This window comes from Ciona intestinalis, unplaced genomic scaffold, assembly GCF_000224145.3.
Source record: "Ciona intestinalis unplaced genomic scaffold, KH HT000037.2, whole genome shotgun sequence".
NCBI lineage: Eukaryota > Metazoa > Chordata > Ascidiacea > Phlebobranchia > Cionidae > Ciona > Ciona intestinalis.
In genome coordinates, this window is record NW_004190359.2 from 10,769 (window position 1) to 37,153 (window position 26,385).

The 26,385-nt window shown below is 35.1% G+C and overlaps 4 protein-coding genes across 4 annotated transcripts in view; 3 read left to right on the forward strand and 1 right to left on the reverse strand.

Moving 5' to 3' along the window:
* The window catches only part of LOC100184358 (DNA polymerase alpha catalytic subunit), a 23,522-nt gene extending 10,445 nt beyond the window's left edge, over positions 1 to 13,077 (forward strand). The window contains exons 17-33 of the mRNA XM_002123490.4: positions 210 to 311; positions 639 to 698; positions 946 to 1,127; positions 1,435 to 1,584; positions 1,980 to 2,102; positions 2,441 to 2,566; positions 2,775 to 2,887; positions 3,075 to 3,167; positions 3,471 to 3,603; positions 4,056 to 4,187; positions 4,665 to 4,736; positions 5,177 to 5,279; positions 7,830 to 8,005; positions 8,423 to 8,554; positions 11,368 to 11,484; positions 12,069 to 12,162; positions 12,555 to 13,077. Coding sequence (XP_002123526.4) covers positions 210 to 311; positions 639 to 698; positions 946 to 1,127; positions 1,435 to 1,584; positions 1,980 to 2,102; positions 2,441 to 2,566; positions 2,775 to 2,887; positions 3,075 to 3,167; positions 3,471 to 3,603; positions 4,056 to 4,187; positions 4,665 to 4,736; positions 5,177 to 5,279; positions 7,830 to 8,005; positions 8,423 to 8,554; positions 11,368 to 11,484; positions 12,069 to 12,162; positions 12,555 to 12,691 — 2,045 coding nt within the window. The 3' untranslated portion in view covers positions 12,692 to 13,077. The remainder of the gene's footprint in view (positions 1 to 209; positions 312 to 638; positions 699 to 945; positions 1,128 to 1,434; positions 1,585 to 1,979; positions 2,103 to 2,440; positions 2,567 to 2,774; positions 2,888 to 3,074; positions 3,168 to 3,470; positions 3,604 to 4,055; positions 4,188 to 4,664; positions 4,737 to 5,176; positions 5,280 to 7,829; positions 8,006 to 8,422; positions 8,555 to 11,367; positions 11,485 to 12,068; positions 12,163 to 12,554) is intronic.
* A 2,451-nt stretch (positions 13,078 to 15,528) lies between these two features.
* aristaless (transcription factor protein) lies at positions 15,529 to 17,690 on the forward strand. Its single transcript, NM_001078186.1, is given in 4 exon segments — positions 15,529 to 15,717; positions 15,904 to 16,489; positions 16,721 to 16,766; positions 16,853 to 17,690. Coding segments are annotated over 4 exon segments (1,290 nt in total). The 5' UTR covers positions 15,529 to 15,554; the 3' UTR covers positions 17,348 to 17,690.
* Positions 17,691 to 20,864: 3,174 nt separating this feature from the next.
* Positions 20,865 to 22,683, reverse strand: LOC108950185. Its single transcript, XM_018815165.2, has 3 exons — positions 22,580 to 22,683; positions 21,350 to 21,464; positions 20,865 to 21,290 (listed from the first exon to the last, which is right to left on the reverse strand). The coding sequence occupies exons 1-3, from the start codon at positions 22,629 to 22,631 to the stop codon at positions 21,071 to 21,073; spliced, it is 387 nt and encodes a 128-aa protein (XP_018670710.1). The 5' UTR covers positions 22,632 to 22,683; the 3' UTR covers positions 20,865 to 21,070.
* A 2,678-nt stretch (positions 22,684 to 25,361) lies between these two features.
* The window catches only part of LOC100184314 (ficolin-1-like), a 2,302-nt gene continuing 1,278 nt past the window's right edge, over positions 25,362 to 26,385 (forward strand). The window contains exons 1-3 of the mRNA XM_009862776.3: positions 25,362 to 25,718; positions 25,959 to 26,098; positions 26,150 to 26,246. Of these exons, the coding sequence (XP_009861078.1) occupies positions 25,457 to 25,718; positions 25,959 to 26,098; positions 26,150 to 26,246 (499 nt within the window). The 5' untranslated portion in view covers positions 25,362 to 25,456. The remainder of the gene's footprint in view (positions 25,719 to 25,958; positions 26,099 to 26,149; positions 26,247 to 26,385) is intronic.

A 26,385-nucleotide genomic window follows, 5' to 3' on the forward strand; every position in this document is an offset into this window, starting at 1 on the left:
ACCAGCATTACCCTTTGCATATTGCAAGTATATTGGATAATGAAACAGGTGTTTTGCTGTTATTTGTGGGTCATTTATTGCTCAAGTGTGGTACAACAGTTCCATAATATTCATTCCCAAAAAATACAAATATAGGATTAGGATACTCTGAAATAGTTTGGGAAACACTGTTTTAATGTTTAAACAACAACGTTACCAAAAATAAACAGGAAATGTTTTGTCACGAACTTTGATGGGTGGAAGATCGGAACGAAATGAATTTCTTCTGTTACACGCCTTCCATGAAAGAGGATTCATTCCTCCAGATAAAAGTAAGTTTTCATGTTTATGTAAGATCCAAAATTCACTTAAATAGTTTGGCACTTTTTTTGTGGGGCATGTACTATTTAGATTTTCATGTTCTAATTAATAGTTCAAGGTCCATGTTAACAAGTGCAATAACAAAGATTGACAGTTTTGAACTGACACCGGTCTCCATCAATGTAATAAAACCTATTTGTTCAAACCTTAAGCATTGAGAAATTTCTTCAAAAAGTAAAAGTAATTGGGAAATAAATAAAAATAAGTTATAATAACAGAAAAGTTACATTTCATTGAAAGTTCAGCACAACAAAATAAAAAATTGTTTCTATTTCCAGTTAAAAGAAGTAAAGATAATCTTCTAGTTCGACATCCAGGTGTTTCTAAACCGACTTCAGGTAGTTTAAACTAATCGTGCTTTTGAACATAAAAGCTTCATTTAAATGGGATAACTTAAACCTGAGTCCGAGAATAGAGAATGGTAGCTCAACTGGCTTAAGTTACATGTGGTATACCAGTTATCCAGTTAAAGACATTTTTCCTGTAATATTAAACCATTTTTATTTCAACAGTTCTATTCCTAATACATAATAAAACAGTTACCACGCATGTTTATTCCTTCAATCACGAAAGCGATGTTAACAGAAGCAACCAGCAGACCACGTAAGAAAGCAGCTTATGAAGGGGGGTTGGTTCTTGAGCCAAAACGAGGATTCTACGACAAATTCATTCTTCTCCTCGACTTCAACAGTTTGTATCCCTCCATCATCCAGGAGTTCAACATCTGTTTCACCACACTTGATCTTCATCCTCCAACCGATGCAGATGTAAGTGGGTTTTTTTATGAAATAATAAGAGATATGATTGCGATTGATGGTTTAAGGTTAAAAGGAATGTTATTATGACGGGAAAAATAATATCTAAATGAACAAAACCTTTAATGCAGATAGGAACACCTATGCCCAACAACATTGGTTAAGCAGCTAAAATGTTGATCAACACATATTCTGTGGTTTAATTGTCAAATATTTTCTAACAGTTAATATTAATACAAATATTTTTTTCCTCTCATGAAGGTTTTTATACAAAAACTAAATATTTCTGCTGTTTCACAAACAAACTGATTTTCACCAGAATGATTTTGAATCTTACATTCCTGATGTTCCTGAGACGGGACTTGAACCCGGTGTCTTGCCAACTGAGATTCGTAAACTTGTTCAACGCAGAAGACAAGTCAAGCAGTTGATGAAAACAGTGACCATATCTAAAGAGCAATATACGCAGGTAAGTTCGTGTTCCTGTTGTGTAAATGGAAAGATAAATTTAACTTTATTATAAAATAAATCAAGAAAAAATCCCAAACTACAAAGCATTTTATATTGTTGTTAATGCATTATCATATCAAAGTAAGACTTATCGTGTAGCACACAAACTAAGCTTTTATAGCAGGCAACCAAGTTAAAAAGGCAAACTATTTTGCACAGAATTTGATTACATACAGATAAAATAAATATTCTGTGAAAACTAAACTACTTGTATTTATGTTCACCTTTTAAAAATCTTAACCGGTGTCGGTGTGTTTTACCAGGAAATATAGAGGTCTGATTTAAAAAAATGATTTATATATGATATAAAAATTATTACAATACTTTATTATAAAACACGTTTTCTTCCTACAGTATGACATCCGGCAAAAAGCATTGAAATTAACAGCTAACAGCATGTATGGTTGCCTTGGATTCAGCAACTCGAGATTTTACGCCAAACCATTAGCTGCTCTCGTAACAAGGCAAGGTCGTGAGGTTGGTTGAAAAATTATTTTCCAATGTTTGGTAAAAATTAAATTTAAAATAAATAAAATAAAGAATTGAGTGCGAGACAGTCGATGAATTTTGCTTCATATTACGATATTCAATTCTAAATATTTTAAATATATCTAAATACTGGTGCCAAATGTGTTTAAAAAAGTTGTGTAACATAAATGACCTTAAAATTACCTGAAAATGCCCAATTAAGTAAAATCTTATTGTTAGTTTAAATAAAATTAATAATAAAAAATAATTTTATGACCTAGTAGTAGTAGATACTAACTGTTTGCACCCTAAACCTGTATTTTATTTTACTTAATTTTTGTTTCCAGATTCTACTGCACACTAAAGAACTTGTGGAAAAAATGGGATTGGAAGTTATTTACGGTGACACAGACTCAATCATGATTAATACAAACAGCACTGACTTGGACAATGCATTTAAACTCGGAAACCAGGTAATAATAATAAAGTAATATACAAGTGTTTAATTGGCGCTGTAACAATGGTTTATTAAACAAAGAACTTTTGGTCAAGGGCCTATGCTGCGACTGTGATGCATGTATGTTTATTATTGTGCAAGACATTTAACAGTAATTAGTAATTAAATTCTACAAAAGAAAATAGACAATCCAAATTTAAAGTTTTTTTTGTTTTTTTCTGCAGGTGAAATCGGAAGTGAACAAACTATATCGACTTCTTGAGATCGACATCGACGGGGTTTATAAATCACTTTTGTTGTTAAAGAAGAAGAAATATGCCGCACTTAGTGTTCAAAAGTATAAAGTTTTTATAGGCCACTAACCTGGGATAGCAGATAACGCGTATTCTTGAAATTTCTTTTGTTTGTTATTAAGTAAAGATTACAACCAATGGGACAAAACTAAAATTTAAATGCTTTAAAATTAGTATACTTATATTTGTAGCCTTGTGAAGTGTGTTTATGTTTTATTTCCTTCTTCTCAGGTCAATAGATGGGAGTTTCTCCACAGTACAAGAACTGAAGGGATTGGATATTGTTAGAAGAGATTGGTGTGACTTGGCTAAAATGGCTGGAAAGTAAGTTTGTTAAAAAGTTTTACACAAGTTTACAGGATGTCCCACAATTATTGTACCTATCGTGTAGATTTTTATGAAAATACATTGAACATCCTTTTTATTCCAATATCTATTTCCCAACACTGCCTTTTTGTTTATGAACAATTTATTTCTATTTCTTAGAATAATTTGCCATCTCTTGTGCTCCCAACTTACAATAGTTGGTATTATTATAATTAAAACAAATAAATTTATTTTACTGTATGAAATAATATAATTTCCTAGTGAATTACTATTTATTTGTAAATGTGTGTTTTTTGCCAGTTTTGCCGTGAACCGAATACTTTCTGATGAACCTCGTGAATATATTGTGGAAAAAATTCACGAAAATTTGGAAGAAATTGGAAGAAAAGTGAAGGAAAATATGTTTGAGTTGGAAAAGTTTGAAATTCGTAAAGTAAGTTAAATTATTCCACAACAATATCAAATCAATGGTTTGCGACCATCAGAACTAAATACTCATTTTAAGCAAACAGATCCCTATCTTGTACCCAACCAACCCAACTTACCCATGTAAACCATTACCCCCTGTATTTAAATAATGCTTTTTTTGCAACTGTAAACGTATTTCGTGTATCTAACTAATATTATTAAAACGATAGTCATTACATCATGAAAAAATATACACCAAATGTTGTACAGCAAGCAAACAAAAATAAGCTGTTCGAACTTTGAATATGAGACGATAATATAGTAGTGGCCGGTGGGGTAAGAATTTTCGTCCCATTTTATAGTAATCAAGCAATATTTACGGAGACCATCGTCCCATGATTAAAATGATATATGGGATTTACCTGATTATGGTTGTCCCATCTTACCCCAGATTATATTTTAACTTTTTCCTACCAGGAACTGACTAAAGATCCAAACTTATACCCCGGCAAAGATAATCTTCCGCACGTAAGAGTCGCTCTTCGTGTTAACTCATCCATGACAAAGAGATTGAAATCGGGTGACATTGTTTCTTACATTGTGTGCAAGGTATGAACAAATTCTATCTTCAATTATAATTTATTCTAGACCAGTGCTTCTTAACTCCTTTCAAATATTAAACATAAATTACTTGTAAGACTTTTGGTGTATCTAAGTTTGGAAACTACTGTACAGATATCTTTTTGTTTACAAAAAAGAAACATATAAATGAATGAAGCTTAAAAGTTGAAATATATTATAGACTTTCAAACCAAATGTTGACCTAGGAGTTCTCAACTACTGTTGTTATGTGTTGCACATGTTTGTCCATGCAACCAATAAAACTTTATATGATTTTACACTAATTTGAGTCACTTTAAATTTATATCAATAATTAGTTTTATTCACCTAATATTTTAAGTACCAAAACCCTCTTAACCAAGTAAAATCGACTTTCCAGAAGTTATAATGAAAGATTTATTGTTGACGTTGAACTGAGGTAGCATTTCTATATAATTAATTATATTTTTCTAAAATACTTGTCAGGATGGGAGTAATGCACCAGCCACACAACGAGCTTATACAATTGATGAAGTTAAAAGTAAAGATGAATTGAAGGTAATTAAGATTGAACCAAACAAGCCATCAACCCTCTTCCACAACCAAACTTATAAAACTTGTTTGTTTTGGTCAACAAGAGGAATAGAATATAAAGGGAATCCACTCTGTACAACCAACAATGTTTTGCAGAACTAAGATCCTTTAACATTTTCTATCCGTTAAAAACATCCTGTAATATCCTTTGGCCTTACATGAGGGCCCATAGTATAACAGGTGGCCTGTCAAGACTGGCATGCCACAAAACAAGTGCCATGTAGTCCTTCACTGATATAGAACAGAAGGCCTTCTGGCTAATTTATTTTATGACAGTACTAATACTAAGCTTGATACAAGCGATTGAATGGTTTGATATATAAGCTTGGCATCTGCCACATTTATGCATTAGTCCTTTCTCCAATTATTTCATTTCTTTATACTAATGACCCACCTGGTATAAGGTTGATGAAGAATATTATCTTGCGCACCAAGTACATCCCGTGGTTACGAGGTTGTGCGATCCAATAGATGGAACAGATGCCGCCATGATTGCTCAGTGTTTAGGTAATGTAAGAACAACTTTCATATTAAAATCAAAATTTTTATTATAAAGATATTCACCCAAAAAATCACCCATACAAACACAAGGTATATGAAATAGAACAACTGTGTTATTAGGACTTTCTTTGCCCCGCAACGCAAGTGTAAATAAGTTGCATCTATTCCCTTATGAGACCACTCTAGTATAATACTGACCATAGAGGTTGCCTCTAAGAGTGTTGGGATACCCTGGAAACAATGTTTTTTTATCAGTAAACATTACAACCAGTTAGTGAAATTGCCTGTTCTGTCCTTATAAAAGTTCGATTACTTATATAAATTCATATCTTCTTACCCACTCTCACACCTAGTTCAGAAACTACATATTTAAAGCAGGGTCGCTTATTATTTTTAATTTTTTTTTGCATTAAACTTTATTTTACAATCAATTTAAAGGGCCTAAACACACCCCAAATGTACTTCGTTTTAATCGATAGAGTGTGTTTTTCTAATTCCAACGACACCTTACTTGTTTTAATCGGTTCTGTATAACCAAAGATATTCCAGCTCAAACACCGTGAAATTCAAAAAACTGATTTGAAAGTTGCGTGGCGAAAAAAATTGAGAAGTGTACTACCCACGTGACAAACACGTCACAAAATTGTTGAAGCGTGGCCGCTCTCATTCAGAAAGGCGAGAGGCAGTGTTTTCAGCGAAAAACGAGAGAACAAAAAAAACGCAAAAAAGCACAAAAAAAACGCAGGTTTCCTTTTACGAATGAATCAGTCACGTGACAAGTACGTTCCTACGTCACAATCACGGAGCTCGTAGTAAAAAAAAGATAGCGCTAGAGATCACTGTTTGAGGACGAATATCTTCGCCTATACTGGACCAATTTTAATAAGCAAAGTATTTTTGGAATCAATAAAACAGTCGCTTTATGAATTTACCATAAAAAATAAAAGTGACGTGGGGTGTGTTTAGGCCCTTTAAGTATCCAGCACGCACAAAAAAATTAAAGTTTTGTCCTTATGTTTTTTTTAACGTTTTAAAGAATAAAATTGTTTTAGTCTAAATATGGTTTTAATTTATACCAAATGAAAATTGTCTTACATGAGAGATGCGCCGATTCCGGTGTCCTAATGTAGTCGTTCCGATTAATATACTTTTACCGGGCACTATTGTAGTTCGGAACAAATACAAAGACCACTTGGTCCAAATTTGTTACGACCCTCCGTTGAAAACGTTCCAGACACGACGTTTATACGTAAAAACTTTAGTTTTTGATTTAACATCAACAGAACTGAGTTGGTATGTTATTGTGGCCTAGAAAAAGTTTATGCTAGTTCAATAGGCACATTTTACTTATAATTTACGGTGATGACTGGTGAACCAAGGTGATCCTAGAATACAAGTATTATAGCGGCCATTTTCGATGCCTTCTGCTTGTGCTACTAACAAAAAACCTGTTCTAAATAGGCCCCAGCGGTACCGAATCAAAAATAAAATTTAAATAATTCAAAAAATAATAATATTCGTCAAAAAAAAACATATTTATAGAATTTTCTACCATAGGGACGCCAACAGTACAGATGGTAGAAATGTACCTTGAACCAGAGCAAAATATGTTTAGTAAAATTTTCCCCGGAACTTTTTTCAGCCGATACGTATTTATAATAGCTTGTATTGCATTGCAATAGCGCCCGGTACAAATATACCAATCGGAAGGAATATATCACGATGCCGACGCCAAATATTCGGCGTTGTTTAAGGAATTTTTAAATTATTCGATCGATTTCGAGAATACAATATTGCGAGCGAATTGCCACACGTGTAACACTGAATACGCCGAGCGTCTACGATTTACTGCGTCAGTGTTTCCGTGTATGATTTCGTAGTTAAAAGCAAAAAATTGTAGCTTTTTTACTTTAGAATTTTAAACTTTTATGTAACATTTATCACTAATTTTAATAATTTTTTGCATAAATTCTACATCTTGCAACACTGCAATTGCACTGGGCACTGGTGCGACATCTTTGATCGAAAACCACCTGTTTTGTGCGATTTTGATCTGCATCGCCTACTAAAACCGACCGTGTTCTCGTGGGCCTTTTTTCCTTAATGACGTCATTAGCGCTCGGACTCCTGCTATTATTAATTACCGCACTCGCCGAAAAGCTCAGCTTTATACAAAACCGATTTTCAAGAAATTAACGAAACCATCACGATTGGCACATTTCACATGCCCGGCTACAGGCACAATAAATAGTCGTCAATACAACGTTTTACTCTGCCAACTTTGTAATTCTGGATATTATAATAGTGTGAAAACTGAGTTTAACCTTAGATAGCATGTGACCAATACAATCACCATTCGACAACGATTTGTTGAATGGCATGTGTTTAATTATTTTTTTGACTCGCAGAGAAACCTAAAATAGAATTTCGGGTTTTCACCACAAGTGAATTAGGTTAAATGACGTCATCGAATATTGGAACGTAGATATTTGGATCTCAGTCTATCTGTATATTGTACTGCCATCTTTTTACTTAAAATGTTGATTCCTCTTACAGGACTTGATCCAAGCGGATTCAAAAGATCACAAATAGATGAAGAGGAGAATGAAGATCGGTTGATGAGCGTGCAAGCTACAGAGGAAGAGAAGTTTGCCGGATGCAAGAGATTCATCTTCGTGTGTCCACAAACAAAGAAGACGGTCACCTTTGATCAGGGAGTCTTCGCTGAAACGGTTTGTTCGTTCATTAAATTGTAGATTGTTTTTTTTTTACAATTAATATATAGTGGTGTGGGTTTGGGCAACGCGAGGAAAGACTTGGTTCCAGAGGTTTCTTAACTGTCTTGCCCAAGACATGTAAATACCATTGAAAAATCTTCCGATTTACTTCGTTTTCTGTACAGTCCCTTCTAAAGCACCATTTCAAATCACGTTTTAAATGCGTTTGTAAAATATAAACCAGGTTGTCTAACCTCATATTAGGCGACATCCTCTGATTTAGTAAAATTAAATCATTTGAAAACCTCTATTTAGATTCTAATTGACCCACAAACGCAGTAAAATGCCGCGCAAATTGTCAATTCACCGAAATTTAAAACTGCGCAAATAAATTTTCTGTGGTTGGTTGGAACTTTGTTTTTTATTTTACAGGAACCATCTTGGTTGTGCTCATTAGCGACACCGTGCGGGACCGATGATATGCGTCAAGTTGTCGACTTTTTCGTTTCGTTGCAAAATCAGCTTACCGATGCCATACGTGGAGATATTGACGAATATTATTTGGTAAGTTAAAAATTTTTTTTTCCATTTAATTAGGCATTTGGCGATTTCAAAACAGCTTTCCGTTTGCGCCAGGGTCAAGTGGTTAGAGCGTTAGACATATCGTCTATTAACAAAAATACTGGAATTAAACTTAACATTACCACGTTGTTGGTGTATGTGGCTAAAACGGTAATTGCTTCAACCCGGTGTTTCTTTGTCGGTTGTCCAAATTTTCGGCCATATAAAAAACAACAAACCATCACCATAAAGTTGCATACAAGGAAACGTAAGCGGGAAAATGGGTTAATCAAATCCCATTTTTCCGCTTACGTTCAATTTTGCATTCCTAATAACGATGTGACATTCGTTTATTTCAAATGAAATAGCTTATTAGTGAACATTGTCTGTATCCCGGTCTATTCCCTGCGTCGATTTTGCTTGGCTATTACAATATCAAATGTTTCATGCAAACAATTATAAAAATATATCAGTTATATGTTTACACCGTGAACATTATAATTTTAAGATTCATTTTTTATCTTGTCACAGAAATTCCGAAAATTTCTATTAATTTTTAGCTCCACCATTCGTGCTGGGGTTTTCTATTTAAGTTAAACAATTAAACCAATATGTTTGAAATAACGGTTCTGGTTATAACCGTATCCTGTTAAGGCACTTCACACTCGGCGTGCATAGTTGTTCAAAATAGAAAGTCCACTTATGAGAATTTAGCTAGTTATACTTCAGCCATCAGCATACTCATAATTTGAATTGCACTGTACGGTAAAAAAAACAAATCAATAAATTAAATGAATCAAACACCCAACACGTTACGCAGCATGTTGGTATGTTATGTAACAAAATTTAAAATAATTACACAAACGCGCATATTGCTTTGTTACGTCATAGTTGCGATTTACCCTTGTATGCTACATTCTTCTGGTAGGCCGAAATATAACCATTGGTCTGATTAATATTTAAATAAAGAAAAACATTAAACGAATCTTGGGCCAACACGTTTGGAAACTTTAATGTCCAACATAAAACATACAAATTAGCCTTAATTTTTATAGAATATTAAAATATTTCAAAAAAATTCTGAATATTACAAACCGTCTTCTTGACGATTCCTTTTTACATAAATTTATTAAACAAGAATATCTTTTATCGGTGTTGTTAGAACCACCAGTTTTTCCCAACGATGACCATGTTTTCGTGAGAAACAATGTGTAATATCTAATAATGAGTTAATTGCGTCGCCCCCTCCACTCGTAAGTTATCGAATGCCATCATAACGATGTCCCATCATAAGCTTCGAGTGGCTTGAATTTACTTAGCTGCCGACGACCAACGACTCGAGTGTTCAATAAAACATGTTTGGAACCAGTTATTACCGGTTACAACCCGCTTGCTACTGGATAGCGATGACGATTTTGAAAGTAAACATCCCTGAGAGGCAAGCTACTCATCGAAAGTACTCGAGTTATTTGCAAATGAAATTTCGTCATATTTCGCTTAATTTTTCTCCACTATACGTGTGATGAAACCCACTTGTTCTCACGATACGGTAGCTGGAGGGAAAATTAAAACAATTTCTTATAAAAATGATATTTAACAATTTTTCCAACTAACATTTTCGGACCCCTCCCGATAAACTGTCTGTCATTTTCCACATGCTTATGACGTCATAATAAAACCGCCAAGACGGGCGTGTCGCTTTTTAAGAAGCTGCTTAAGTAGCAAGTATTGTTCCAGCAACAAAGCTGGCTTGTCATTTTGTTTACACATTCGATCTCACGCACTTAAGAATGCCGCCGGAATTCAAACTCGCAGCCCAACATTATTTATTATTTTGCATTCAACCATTTGAATAAAGGCTTCGGCTATTTTTAGACATTTTAATCTCCCTACAACCGTGCGACACCTGCAAACGCGAGTGTAGCCGTGCTATATATTCTAGGCGCGGCCCCATATTTTTCAAATAATCGTTTTATTTTACCGTCTTCATCTAGATTCTAGACATTGTCATTATTTGATATTTTGACAACACTATTGTACTACGACTGCATAAATACCCGTGAATTCACCTCGCCAAAAGCTACTCGAAAAATACACAAACCTATTTTAGTTTTATTTACATCCAATCATTTAACATCGGCGTAGTTGGTTTGAGGGTGTTTTTTATTACACTGTAGTACTGCGACCTCTGAAACGAAAAGTCCCATTCCTCCTAAATTAAAAAACGTGTGTTTCAGTAATCACAGTGCTATAGTTTGGTCAGGAATTCAAAATATCATATTTACTCAGTCGCAGTGCTTTAAGTGCGTTCGAAATGACGAAACTTTTCACACGTCGCTTTCTATTTACCCAGATCTTTACCAACGGCTTGAGATATGGGTTAAAATATGACGATCCAATTTTTTTCTTAACTGAACAAGCAAACAAATTCGGTTCGGATTTACCGCACGTTATGGTGTCTACTAGATCGTTTCATTACAAAAAAACAATATTTTGTATTTTTGCGAAAATTCATTTTTTAATGTGCGTCTGTACCACCTGGACTAAAAATGACCGATATAATTTAATGCCATTTGTTTTTTATTCTTATAACATACTTGATACACGACACGTGGGGCATTACGATTATTCTTCTGTAAGAAATTTAATTAGTGAGTAGTGAGTTATCTATCAACCACAAAGTTACATACGTGGTAACTCGCAAACGGCCTTAATGTGTATAAAACAAAACATCCGTGTTAAACCTTCTGACTTTTGAAGTCCCCCCCACAAAAAAAATAAATATCACCATTCACATCTTATCACATATTCTTCAGGGTTGGTTGAAATGTGATGATCCTGCATGCAGCCATCGAACCACCACACTACCCGTCGTATCTGAACGTAACGGAGCAATGTGTAATGTTTGTTTTAAAGGAGTTCTTAAACCCGAGGTATTTGAATGAGATACATAGTACGTTGGGTAAAATATTCCGTGTTTTTATCCTTTATAAACGTGCTTTTGGTAGTGAAATAAATATTTACGTATTCTTATTCCTCTTAAGAGAGCATTGGTAATTGTTAAAACCACTTTTCGTAAATACGCAATATAATTATTACCGGTTTCCATCCTACCACACAGTACTGTGTTTTACCAATTATTATTCATTAAATATAGCATTGCATGAACAGCATTCACCGATTACATTTGCACATGGTGTTTTCGGACTTACGATTTATCGAAACAAAATTGCAGCTGCCATTAAACGGCAGATCAATCAAAGAAAGCTAATTGAATAAACGAATGAATGGCCCGGTGGTCGCGCAAAATTAAAACCTAATAATTCGTAACAAACACTTTGCTTTCAAACGAAAATTCATATTCGCAACATAAAAAAATAGTTTTGTTTATTACAAGGAACTAAAAAATATTCTTGGTAACTTTACTTTCATTTCGTATGATTTGCATTTTTTCTTCACCGTTTGAATGGAAATATTGTTTGATATTGGTGTTGTTTTTAACATAGTTAATTAACAGGTAACTTACCAATCTCTGTACCATCAACTTTGTTTCTACAAACTACAATTCGACGTTGAATACGCGCTCAAAAAGTACAAGCAAATTGGCTATAGTGAGTACTCGTACTTATTGGATGATCACAACTTGTTGATCGTCGCGTTGCTGGCAGCGGCAGGCGTTATAACGCGGTTGTCGTATTTTGTTTAATATTTCATACACTTTGTACCTGCTTACTTTTTCCTACGTATATAACTTTGTTATATTCTTTTTGTATGTCTAACCCCACGGGGTTTGGCAATGTGCTAACTCTGGCTTTAATCTGGGATGCAATGACGTACCAAACTGTGGCATAGAGCAATAACCGTATTTCCCCCCAAAATAGCATCTAACTTCGAAAACAATTAACACGACAACACAAGTGTTCTGTTCCATACACCTCTTACAAGTTATCACGTAAATGAAACCAACAATTTATGCTAATAACTTATACCGTTTCTTTCACAGACAGCATAGCAGCAATAAAAGTTCAGGAGTACAGAAAATACTACAGCGCTCTGACGGACGTGGTCGATTTTTACTTGAACGAAAGTGGTTACAACGAAGTATCGTTGCCTCGTTTGTTTCATTGGATGAAATTATAGCGAGAAGTTTCGAATAGTTTTCATATTTTTGTATAAAAAATTCATATTTTAAAATTTATAACGAATATTTGTTTGTAAATTGATTGTTGTTTCTCCCTATGTTGCTTTTCACTGCCGATGTAACTTTCTCATTGTTAATAATGGCTTTGCTTGACCAGGTGTGAATGAAGCTACTATATTCTATACTATAAAAATAAATTTATTTTCTCCTTTCTTGAAATCAATCGATGAATGTTTCTTTCCATGTATGGCAGTCAAACGTTTCCAAAACTTCACTTATAGTTGTCTGTTGTAACTTAAATACCTAGTTTAATTTACTCTTCGACTGTTATTGTAAAGATCAAATATTTAAAACAATAAAGATTGAAATTCATCGCTTAACGAGATAAAACACGGTAAAGGCCGTACCAACTTATCGGTAAAACAACAAGACTAATATTCAGCATATATTGAACTTACAATTATTTAATTAAAAATATGTTAATTTGCAATTAGTATATTAGCTTTCGTTATATTGAAGAAAAATTTAGGTAATTAATTTGAGTTTCCTAATAATGAATACACCACCGACATTATATATAGTAACTTGTAAACAGACGAGCTGCTTTAATTGCGGTGGCTCAAAGCAATTCTCAAACCACTTACGATTGTTACACTTTCCCCAACACTTATACTGTCTCATATACAAGGGTGGCCGTCTCACTTATTGGATCATCAGACATCTCAATTGTCCTGTATCTGCAACTAATCCCACTTGTTATCAAATAAAAGTTGCCACAGATTGATCGTTACATGTTTGTCTGGCTGTGTTGGAATGCACTCGTCGCCAAAAATTAACACAACATCGTTTCAAGAGGCAAAATTATTTTGGGGTGTGGGTTTAGAAATAATACAAACATTTTTGCGCATTAGGACAGCGATTTTAACGTATATTGTAGTTTTTTAAACGCCCGTGAAATGCGAACTCGAAGAAAGTGATACGCCTGTGGCATGCGAAAAAATAGTACGTGAGCAGAAACCGGTTGAGACCCATACGTCTATATCAGACGTTATACTACTGTGGGAATGGATACCTTTAGCACATGATATCCTGTAATTCTTGGTAGAGTTTTAACAATCAACAACATTCTTTAAGAGTCGCGAGAAATGGCTGTAGTATTCTTTAACAGTTAACTTCCAACTGGGAGGAGAAAATACAATAAAAACATGTCCCATTTTACATCTACTAAAATATAATGTTAGATCAATACCGATATGAACTATGTGACCGTTAAGACCTTGTAGTGATAGCAACATACAATACAGTAATAACTTTAAGTTAAGCCCCGTCTGCTGTAGGCTATTTCGTTGGTCTGTGTTCAATAAAATAAATCACAGAATTGTCTTTGTTGTCGTTACTTGTCAATATTATGTTTAACAGCTAGGGGTCTATTTAATTATTCTTTGTAAATATAATGCGTCACTCGGCGTTTCAGAAATCCACAAAACTTGTGGGTTTACACAAGTCGACGTCGATACAAGGGTCGGACAGCATGCAATTAGAAAAGACCATACGTTTGCAGGCCATGTTCACTGCTGCACGTGGTAAACTCAATTAGTGGCTCGCAGATTGCTGGCGCAGAACATAAGGGCTTTGCAACTCAGCAAAGTGACATGTTGTCAATTTGATGTTGTTTGCTAAAACCGCTGAAACAAAGTTCACACCACGGTCATAGAAAGTTACATATTTCTAAAATAGCGCAATATATAATCTTTACCGCGTGGAAAACTGTATGTTTCTCCTGAAACTACACGCCATGTAGACTTAGAATTTTCGCCGTGAAAAAAAAGAATAACAGAACGAATGTTTCCAACACCTAACAGAACGAATGTTTCCAACAGGGCCCAGATTTGTAGCATTAGAAATATTCGAATAATGACATTAGGAAATCTCCATAACGCACACAGAGAATCGAATAAGCGACGGTTGAAATCTTCAATTCATTTCAGGTTAAGCGGCTGGGAACGTCCGGTCTTTTTGAGAAATAAATTACGAACCTGCTGTACGGCAGGACTGCACGCTGGGTAAACCTTAGCTCGCCAATTGATAAGATTTAGATTTAATCTTTCTAGATTTTGCCTTTGTCACGGCGGTAGATTGCATTTAAATATTTCTAGATTTACATGCGGAGAAAATACGTCATTACATTAAACCTTTTGCCGTTCCGGCTCAGGGCACCTGCCGGCAGGTTGGTTTGACACGTTTCTATAATACAGATTAAGAACAACACCTGTTTTTATTCAAAACATTTTTTATCCTACATGATCGATCCATGCATCAGAATAATTTGTTATATGATAAAAATACATTTATATTATTTATACAAAATTAATCAAACTGTACAACAAAATTTTAAATTATAAAAATACAAAAATTTAAGAATGAAAATTACGGGGAATATAGAAAAATACGTTATACTGTTCATATGGAAAGTTTAATGTTTGTGGTTTTAATTAGTGTGTGGTAAACTATACCGCATGTAAAACTTCAAAAATTTAAAATAAATAGCCTAAATCGCATCCTTCATGATTGTCAAATCTGCCCTCCTATAGGGCATGCGTCACACAACGCGTGAAAGCGAAAAAGGCAAAACGTTGTCTTCGATGAATAGACGGTTTTGCTGCTGCAGTCTGCGGCTAGAACCCGGTCGATCACAAGTGACCAAAAACGGGCTCAACTAACGGTGAATATAATTACTGTATTTGTCAGCCAGTGAATTTACTTGTTGACCAGTATAGTTGGACCAACAGGACGACCCATTTCTTTATTTTTATTTTTTTGCAAACACTAGATATAGGTTTTAGGCAACAGAACTAATTGCAAATGGCACAATTTTCCTCTTATTCAATTGACCGACTCCTTGGACATTCCGGACATAAAGGAAGTTTTATTCTCCGCCACGAAGACGAAGGACAGCCCAGAGTTTTTGCATTCTCAGGATCCAAATCTACTCAGCATCATCTCGAGAGGAAATTTTCTCAACAAGGTATTTCAAATGTAAATTACGACTATAGTTTACTATATATTCAGTGTGGTTGTGAAGAATTAGGTTAGATGTTACAAATTTGCGTTTACACTTACTTTTTTTGTTGATTCGTAGGACTTACATTAAAAGTGTGTATAGGTAAAATACACGTTTATCGAAATGTTTATTATACTTTTGTAATTTCAGAGTCTGTACTCTCGAAACAGGATCCCCCATGTTACATTCCCCACGATATTCATACTTTACCATCAAGAGAGCAGAAACAAAATGGCGACCGACCCTCCGTGCCTATAAGTGCGGGGGAAGATAATCAACAAAAGTTACCAGCTGCTAAAAACAGTTTCAATTACCAAGATCACTTTCTGTATTTACTGCGGCAACAATATGACCAAGCCGGGATACACACTACAACACCAATCATCGTAAACGACGAACATCGCGCTGCTCCTGGCTTAGAAAGGGAATCTACATTAAATGTAAGAAGCAAACGTGAAGATTGTGTTTCTGACCGACGAAGATCACAAAGTTTTACTCCACCGCCATTATCCAGTCCCGAACAAGGATCATCTCCGACAAGCTCCAACGAACATCCATGCTCTTCCAATGAGGTATCGGAATTGACGTCCTCAGTTCAAACTTCCTCACCTGATGACCAAGATCGAAACTCATCAAAAAGAAAACAACGAAGATACAGAACAACATTCAGTGCATTCCAACTTGAAGAATTGGAACGTGCCTTCCAGAAAACTCACTACCCTGATGTCTTTACGAGGTATGTACTATATATTCTGCAAGGTTGTAAGAGCGGAGCTGAAATATCAGCCCGAGTTTACCATTGCTGAAATACATGCATTGTCACATTATGTACCACAAGTGACGAATGTACGGTTTTGTAACTCAATTTTTGACATTAGATTTCGGTAAAATTATTTCTATTTTTTTGTAAAAATATTTCAAGTAACAACATTACGGAAAGTGTGTATAATAAGTTTTGTATTTGCAGAGAGGAATTAGCGATGCGAGTTGATTTAACTGAGGCGAGAGTTCAGGTGGGTTTTGTATCTAACTATTGTGGGTTCCGTTTATACGTTTCTATTTGACACTCGTACATTTTTATTTTATTGTTGATTTTTAGGTTTGGTTCCAGAACCGCCGTGCAAAGTGGAGAAAACGTGAGAAACAAGGAATATTTAACAACCTTGGTTCAATACCTGGTTTGTCAAATGTGACGTCATTTCCGCCAATTCCTATGTTCATGGACCCATTATTACGTCACATTTACTTGAGTTCTAGTTCGAAACCTGACGAACGCCAAACAATAACTCAGTCGTCGCTCCAATGGCGTCATCTGGCGCTCGCGGCTGCTGTACAACGAATGAATTGTCCGACCCCGACAGTTCCGATAAATTTTCCCGGGATTGGAAGCGTTCGCTCCCCGTTAAATTTTCTCGCTAATCCCGTTCTTTCTTCTAATCTTTCAAGCCAACGACCCGCCCACATTTACCCTCATCCATATTCAAGCCAACGAGTTCCCATCACAGCGGAGAGCAAAGATACATCTACAGAAACAAATGGCATCACCCCAAACCGACCACACCGGTTCGCCACCTCTTCAAACGATAGCATTTAGAAAAAAACTGCTGGCTAATTTTATACGCATAGTTTATTACATTGACACTGCCTTTGACCTGGCTTAATTTGTAATCCTTTTTAGAAAGGCAAATTTGTATCAATCCTTCTTATTTTCTACCTCTTGCTTCGATAGCACTGCCTTCTGATAGACAAACTCTACCAGTGATGCAAACTAGCATAGACCAACTTTAACCTGCACCTTATTTGGTGTAACATGTTCATAACACTTGTGCATGTAGTTTTTCATATTGACGTCACAGTTACTTTCTCTGTGTTCACCGTGGTATATTGTTCCCACTTCGCACCGCCATTCTTCAGTATAAATATATCATTCCACTGTATTGTTTAGAAAGTTCTTTTAGACATTATTTAATAGATCAAGTCAGTTTGTACACAAGAAATCCGAAATCACTTTCTTAAATTTAAGGAGCATTTTAGAGTTAAATTCTAAAACATTTATGACATTCCATAAAATTACTAACGTGCAGATTTTGTTGGTTGGGATATTTTTTGAAACAACAACACGAATATTTATTTCGGGATTCAGCACTGCGAGCGTTAATTCGCTTTGAATAAGCAAACTTTTTATTGTTTTTTTTGTTAACAGCGGAACCCCAAGCCAGTCAGTTCATATTAAGTTTAAATACGCTTTAACTGCCATGGGGCGCTTGTGGCTTTTGGGGACCACATGTCACTTAAACAGCCGTTGTGTGTTCGTTTCTTCCTAATCGGTTGCAAATTTGGTCTCATTTGAAAGAGGAAGTAATTTCCTTTTAATTTCTTAAAAAAATACATCAACGTATTTAGCAAGAAAATTATAGCGCATAGTATTTTTTGCTTTGACGAAAACGCATCTATAGGAGCTAGAACTATAGAACAGAATGATTTTTCAGTTTCTTTGTTTATTCTTGAAGTATTTGCTATTGAAAAAATCATTATGACGTTTTCATGATTCAAATAATGTCATCAACAATTAATAATATACAGTTAAAGAACATTTCATACACTACAAGGTTCCTAGAGCATGTTTTGCTCTAACTGCTATAGTTTGGTTTAAATTTCAATTAGCTGAGACCTGGAAAAAAATACACATTTAAAAAAGGGACGGCAGTTAAAGCGTCTTTAAAATTAACATTGCGTTTTAAAAAACATATGCGGTATAATAGTATATATTACTGCCGGGTCTAGTGAGTTACCGCTAGCACCATAAATCCCATATTCCCACATCGTGTTTTTCAATCAGCAACGTTTTTTTGGGTCGCTGGGATACAGTCATATAATTGAGTAAATATATTCTTTGTTTACTGCCAAATGGGAAGATAAAAAAATGTCCTATTTTTGTGTCCCTTTTTCATTTTTTTGTTATAAATTTATTTTGTCTTTTAATTTAATTTGTGTTGTATTTTTTTTAATTAAAAATTAAAAATAAATAAATCGAATTAAAAACAAATTGATTTTGTATCAACCGCTCACTGCAATACCTCATATATTAAACTTCTGCAAGCACTTGGCTACGCGGTGAAAATCAAATTCCACACGTTTATTTAAATTTAATTTCTCTTTTCTTTCTTATAATTTATATATTTTATGGTAGTGTCTATTGTTAAGAATATTGTTCAGATGTCTATGATGGTACTTATAACGCTGGAAATAACGTCCGCGTGGTGGCAGCGTTGGGTTCATTACTCACTGGCACACAAGCGGTACTTTGAAGATTGTGCCAAGTCGCGAACAGAAACAAAACTATCGGCTGTTATAAAAAAATAATCTTTTTGGATAAATTAATTTCCAGGCAAATATTTCAGAAACTATTTTCGGTTTGCAACTTCTCCCCTTAAACTTACAGAAGAACTTCGTTTTTAGTATTCCAATATTACATTAGGCAATGAAAGCCAAGGTTACAAAACTCCAAGAAAATTGCGGCATTGGAGTAATATACACTGTGATTTAAAATGAAACACTTGTTGGTAAATGAAGTAATAGTTAACACAAATATTTTACAAATTAACGATTTGAAAAATACATTTAAGTATAGTTTAACATGCATTGCGAAACAAAACAGCTTATTCTTGGCTCCAAGCAAACACTATCTTACTTGGAACAGGTTTAACGCTTTCCTCAAAAACCGTCTAGAGCGGAACTATTGGCAGACATCAAAGAGTTTAAATGATCATGAATATCTACATTGCATTCACTATCAAGGCAAAGTATCAACTCAAGGTAATATGTTAAATTTTGTTCGCTGTGTAACTGCTTTATACGCGGCCTATAGTAGAGATATATCTCTAGCAAGCCGTTTTAGTATACCTTCTGCAAAGATATTTATTTAAAACGTTTATTAACACTAAATAATTGTTTGTTTACAGATGAATAAAGCACTTCTTATTCTTATTTTGATGATTTCTCTCTGCACTCTTAATGTGCAAGCTGCTAAAAGTGATTGGTGGAATGGACGTCGACGTCGTGCAGTACCAGGACGCCAGTAAGTTACAAATAGGTGTTTGATTGTTTATGTGTCTACTTACGTACCTTGTTTTAATCGACCACAGGGGCAATGTAGCTGCACAGACTATGCGACTCCTTGAAGACATCGGTAGGTGATAAAAACACAACACTTATTGCGTGTATTTAACTTTAATGTAATTAACAGAGATGCTTCAAGACATGATGGATTGATACGTCATCACATTCCAGGTATAAAATACTTCCACTTTTAAATATTTTGATTCAGATTTAAATTTCTGAGTTATTGTTTATATCATTTTTTTCTTAAGGTTACGATTGTACCTGTTGCAAATGCGCTGCTGGAATAAAACAAACAAACAAAACAAAACAATATGCATTGTATATTATTTTCTTCAGATGCGTACATACGAAACGTAAATTATAGTGGGGCGGGGGAAGATGGGACACCTTTAGCACATATTATCCAAATATTCTTATCGTGTTTTAATTAATTAACAACGGTCTTTGGAAGTCGTTGTGATATAGTTTTACAGTTATTTGAATGTTCTTTGTTTACTACTCAATGGGACGAGAAAATAAAGTTAGAAGGTGTCCCATCTTCCCCCACCCTACTATATATTTTGGTTCGAATGTGATTAATAATCGAGCTAACTACAACAAGTTAATTACAGCATCTGCTTGTGTGCATTTCTACACGTGTAAGTTTAAATGCGTGTGCGTAGCTCTATGATTGCGAGTCCGACGTATGCGCAATAACAGAAGCATCACCATTGCAAATAAAAGTACTTCCAGCCTTCCATGTAGTTATTATTCTTCGGAAAGGCATTTCAAAATAAACAATATTTAAAGAGCCCGGACCACGTTCAACCCACAAGTTGGTTTTAAATAAAAATATACAGTTAATAAATACGAAGTAAGATGTTTTTTGGTTAAAAAAATAATGAGTTTGCCTGAAATACGTTTTGAAAAGTCGTAAAACCGCTCATTTTTGTCACTCAAACAAAATTAAAATAAAGATAACCAACAAAAACGAACACAATTTACAAATATGTTTTGTTCGACTCCATGGCTAAGTGATAATAGACGCATATGTGTCGTAACATAATACATAATAGCGAGTTTGATGCTCGACACTGTTATCGATGCTCTTTGGCGTAGTATGTGTTTTTGAACTAGGATAAAGTTACATTCATTCATTCTTTCAATTCTTACAGGTTTAATTTAAAAAATGCATATTGAATTGTCAGTGTGCGACTTATTCCACTTGATACGGCAAGTCGTTTTGTTTAAACACTCCCCCTATTGCATCTTTACATTCGTTCGTTTGATTGAAGACAACGTTAGGAATTAAGTTTGGTTGATAATTTCCGCGTCCAAGCTTACAGCAGAACCTCCTTCTCAAGGAACCACTGCATCGAGCAATGACAGCCAAGCTGGCAATAATGGCCAACGTTACAGCAAAACCAAGAATAACCCTAAAAGTATAATTGAAATAATGGATTAGTAATAGGTTGCAGACGTAGCAGTTTTATACCAGAATACATCCGTGTTGTGCTGTGTACATATTTTGCTGCTGCAAAACATAGTCGAACTACTTGAGCAGCAATAAAGCTTCGTGGAGTTGAATGTACAATTAAGAACGCATTTATCTACAAAGAAATTTATTTAATACGTTCTGCCAGGTATGATTTATTTACATATAGTAGAGTGGGGGAAACGGTATCCTTAACCACATATTGCCGAATATTTCCAAAATAAACGACGATTTTAAAACCAAGTTTAAACATCCCTTTTTTGCCCCACTGCTGTATATTTAGGACGTTATTTACAAATTGGTATTGTTAGAATATCAATTAACAAATAATTTATCCTACAAATGCATATCAACTTGTAATAACAAAGTTATATTTTTGATACAAATTATGCAGCCTATTGCTATATAAACTATTTTTCGAGTATTTTAGGCCACTTTTTATAAATTATCTTCAAGTGTCCGTGATTGAGTTTCGAATATATTTTTCATATGTAATATCAGTAAATTATATTTGAATTACCCCAGTTTTTTTTGTTGATATCAACTGAAATTTAAGAAATATTGACCTTGCCTATATTTATCATGTTTATATTTTAGTTTATTTTTACAAACCTAAAACTAATTTTTTGAGACAAATCTCAAACTAGAAATATTTCAGCCGATTTTTTAAACTATGGTATTATATACTGTATTTATTATTATTCATGCAATGACCATTCAAAATGAGCATCTTATTATTATGCCATTTTCAGTCATTTAGCAAATGTTGCATCCGTTCAACACCGAATTTTAATACTTTCCAACAGTGGTCGTCTTGCCGCACATTTTGTTGCACCGTGAGAATACTCTCGATTAATGCTATAACATTTTTTTCGTCTACTATTGAATGGGTAGCGGTAAAAAGTCACGTCTTACGAGTCCCATTTTTCCCCACCCTAACTATGTGATATATTCACCACAGGATTTTTATTATTTTACACAGAGTTAAATTCATTATTACCGTAACGTATATAAAGCATATATTATACAGTAGGATGGGGGAAGATGGGACATTTTTTAACTCTATTTTCTCGTCCCATTTAGTAGTAAACAAAGAACATTCAAAGAAATATAAAACTATGTCCGCATGACTGTCATAGACCGTTGTTATTACTTTAAAACACGATCAGTATATCTGGTTATTATGTGCTAAAAGTGCCCCATCTCCCCCCACCTTACAATATAACAAACCTTGGTTCTGTTCTGAAATTCTTGGAAGTACATCAACAATTGTAAAAGCCATCGTTCTGCTCACGCGCTTTGTGTCTATTACACAAAAAAAAAGAATAAAAAGTTCCCAACATGAATCAAAACAAAACTTGACAACTAACTTATACTACGGATTATACAAAGAATGATTTGCTGCTTGGTTTAAACCACAACATGTGAGTTGCGTTAAAGTTCGCTGCCGTTAAATCATGGTATGACTGGCGAGCAAGTTTGATCACGACAAATTATTGTGTCTACTAAATTCCTATTATTACGAATATGTGCAATATGCAGGATTTAACGCTGAATCGGCAAAACTGATTTTTATTCGCCGTTACGAAAGCATGAATAAAAGTAACTTATTTATACTCGCGTGATGAGGAAACGACAGCGTTAGAAAATAAGTGGTCTGTTTTAAACACTTCGTGCGAGTTACAATTCATAAGAGACCACGTGCATGTTCTTAACTTGGAAGCTTAACGGAAATTGTTCCAGCCCAGCAGAGGCGGATCCAGGGGGGGGGAACGGGGCAATTGCTCCCCCTAGACCTGGCCATAGCACTAAAAAAATATTATGCACTTGTTAGTTGCCGCAAAAACACGGCATATATTTCTTATTTAGCAAAATTCTTGATTGGGCAAGCTGTGCGAAATGTTTTTATATTTCCTGTGCATAAAAGCTAAACTCACGTCGTCCTTGTGACGTCAGAAACACGTGACGGCAGTAGTGTTTGATCGGTAGACGTGATTGGAAGTGCGGCCGTCGATTGCGCAAAATATTATTTTTTCCGATGAGCTAGTTATGTTCCCTTGCTACGAGTTTTTTAAATCGAGGCGTTGCTTTACTCGCGTGAGAAGTATTTTTTGCAAACTATCTATATCTTTACCTTAATGCGCAAAGGTAAAAAGGCAAATATTCAACATATTTTCAAGCACCTACAGGCTAAATAATCAAGGGGACAACCGCTATTATGACGCGAATAATCAACGTGCGAATTGCTATTATGTCGTAATCAATTGCCAGGTCAAACATTCGCTATTATGATGCAATGAATCCACGTGTGAATCCCCAATAAATGCTGCTTGGCTGAGGAAAACTACGTAAATATAAAGCAGTTATACTTCAGGAACATATTTCGGTTCAACGCGTGTTTATTTACGACGCGTCTGTATTTCGTGTTAATTCATTTGCATATTGCTTCGGGAGCTCCTGAGTACCCTGGATTTTTCCGCGATATGCGGGCATGTGGTTGGTGAAAGCGCAAGTTGTTCAAGTTTTGGGTTTTTGGTAACAAAACCGCCCCCGCTAAAGAAAATGTCTGGAGCCGCCCCTGCATCCCAGTGCAAATTATCAGCCATAAAATAACCTCCCTTGAATAAGCGGACACTATAGGTGAAATACGACACCTGTGTTATAAAATTATAACAATTCTTTCCATAAGCATCTTTACAAAAGGTGTATGCTACATGCAACAACTACCTACTTAAAAAGTGCATTTCATATCAACAGCATGCTGCGTCACGATTTATCTCCGTATAGGCGGTGTATCTATATTTGTCTTTAGTTTAAATACGCGTCACTGTACAAAAAGGTTGTTACACTGTTTTGAAATGTTCACGATGTCGCTAACATTGCTTTATCTTACCTAAAGGTAATTCATAATATTCTCGGACGTGATGTAAGACTTGTGGAATGTGTGACGTAAACAACGACAGACATAGCGTAATAACAACAAACAGCTAACGTATAAATAACCACCTAACCTATAACAACCTATAACTTTTTATAACTTTTTTAGTTTAACCTATAACAATTTACATTAATGCTTTTGCTGCCACCGTATCATATTTAAACCACGCGGATAGGGATGCACATTACAGAATTTCGATTCCTTGAGATTCGAATCCTTTTGTATTCGAATCTAATTACGGGATTCGGTATTCTGTTTAATGACGTCGTTACACGTCATCTCATATACTATATTAACAATTTTTGAAACTTATTAATTTTGAAAAAAAATATTTTTGTGTTTGTGGGACTTTCGAAAGTAAACGTTTCGTAACGTCTTTTCATAGCCTGCTATACGTTTCATGACGCAAAAACTACTCAATAGTACAATTTTTTATCATTTTACAACTCAAGATCCAACAAGGCTGTTATGAAAGGGTCAATAAACTGACTTTTGTGGGTAAAATTTTTTTTTCCTATAAATATAAAAAGATTCGAAATTCTAGATTCGGAATTCTAGATTCGAATTAAAGTATTCTAGGATATCCTAGAATACCTAATTATTCTGTAATGTGCATCCCTACACGCGGAATCTAATTTCGACCAAGCGTGAATAAGGCGAAATAAAAGAAAAGCAGTAACAGCTTGCTCATTGATGCAATAATGTATTTATAAATGTTATCTGGCAGCGCGTTTTATAGCAGAATTTAACGTTCATTCACAACACAAAAATGTAACAACAACCAGCTTAAGAAATATCGAAAACGCCGTGTTGGAATTTCCGAACATTTCGAGTAAATGGTTGATACAGTTTACACCATAACATATACGTGTATTCGTGGTGACTGTTTGCAGGGCAATGATACAGCGCAATTGTGGCAATGCTCCCATTTTCGGAGCTCGCTGTCAAAGAATGTTGTTTTTGAAGTCAGGTAAAATGCTAATCACCATATACGGCATGCGTTTTTGATAAACTGAATCGGGCTGTCTAAGCCACATCGGTATTCGTCAATAGATGTATATAAGTGTCGTGTTAAACAGTCTCTGATCAGTGTAAAGGATCCAGCAAGTCGGTGGGCAGCAATTTGAAATCAATAGTTTTTTTCGATACAATTGTCTGTTGTTAAGAATATGTTGTTCTGTTGGGTTAGCTTCGCTGTTATATTTACATTGACTTGGGCACATGATGCACGTCGGGTAACGTTATCTTGTGGTCCGGAGTCGCCATCGGAGAAGGGCGATGCTGGGTCTCCTGGAAAACGAGGTCCTCCTGGCGAGGAAGGATTAAAAGGAGACATTGGTCCTCCTGGATTGAAAGGTGAACCAGGAGACTCTGAATCTTGGAGAGAATCTTTTCAGCTTCTGTCGATGGAAATCGCTCATCTTAGAACAGGTAAGGCCGTAGCGTTATAACTTTTATGGTATGATGGGGAAAGATGGGACACCTTTAGCACACAACATCCAAATATCTTGATCGTGTTTTAAACAATTAACAACGGTTTATGGGAGTCGTCAGGATATAGTTTTATAATTGTTTCAATTTTCTTTGTTTACTACTAAACGGGACGAGAAAATAGAATGAATATGTGTCCCATCTTCCCCCACCCTACTGTATCAAACCTTTATTTAACAGAGGTGTACACTTTGCTACCAACGAATTGCAAGCAAGCACATGAAGCCGGAAACATTAATAGTGGAATCTACAAAATCAAAAAGAACGGGACTATAATTGAAGTTTACTGTGATATGACAAAGGACGGTGGTGGATGGACGGTTTGTTATGAAACGTTGATAATTCGGTGGTTGACATTATTGCCCTTATAGGTTTTCCAGCGTCGAATAAACGGTGAACAAGATTTCTATCTTACATGGGAAGAATACCGGCGAGGATTCGGCAATAAGAGTAGAGAGTTTTGGATGGGTATTTAACTGCATGCATATGTGAATGAATGAGTGAATGTAACTTACTTTATCCTCGCGTGGCCGGAAAACGACAGTCGTTATAACACGGGTTTAACACCTTATGCCAGCTTACGAGTTACCATATATGTTACTTTGTG

Coding starts and splice junctions, on each gene's coding strand:
- LOC108950185 (XM_018815165.2), bottom strand. CDS start 22,631: ATGGCTTTTACAATTGTTGATGTACTTCCAAGAATTTCAGAACAGAAC. Junction 21,465..22,579: donor AATTTCAGAACAGAACCAAG/GTTTGTTATATT, acceptor ATTTCTTTGTAG/ATAAATGCGTTCTTAATTGT. Junction 21,291..21,349: donor CACAACACGGATGTATTCTG/GTATAAAACTGC, acceptor TTATACTTTTAG/GGTTATTCTTGGTTTTGCTG.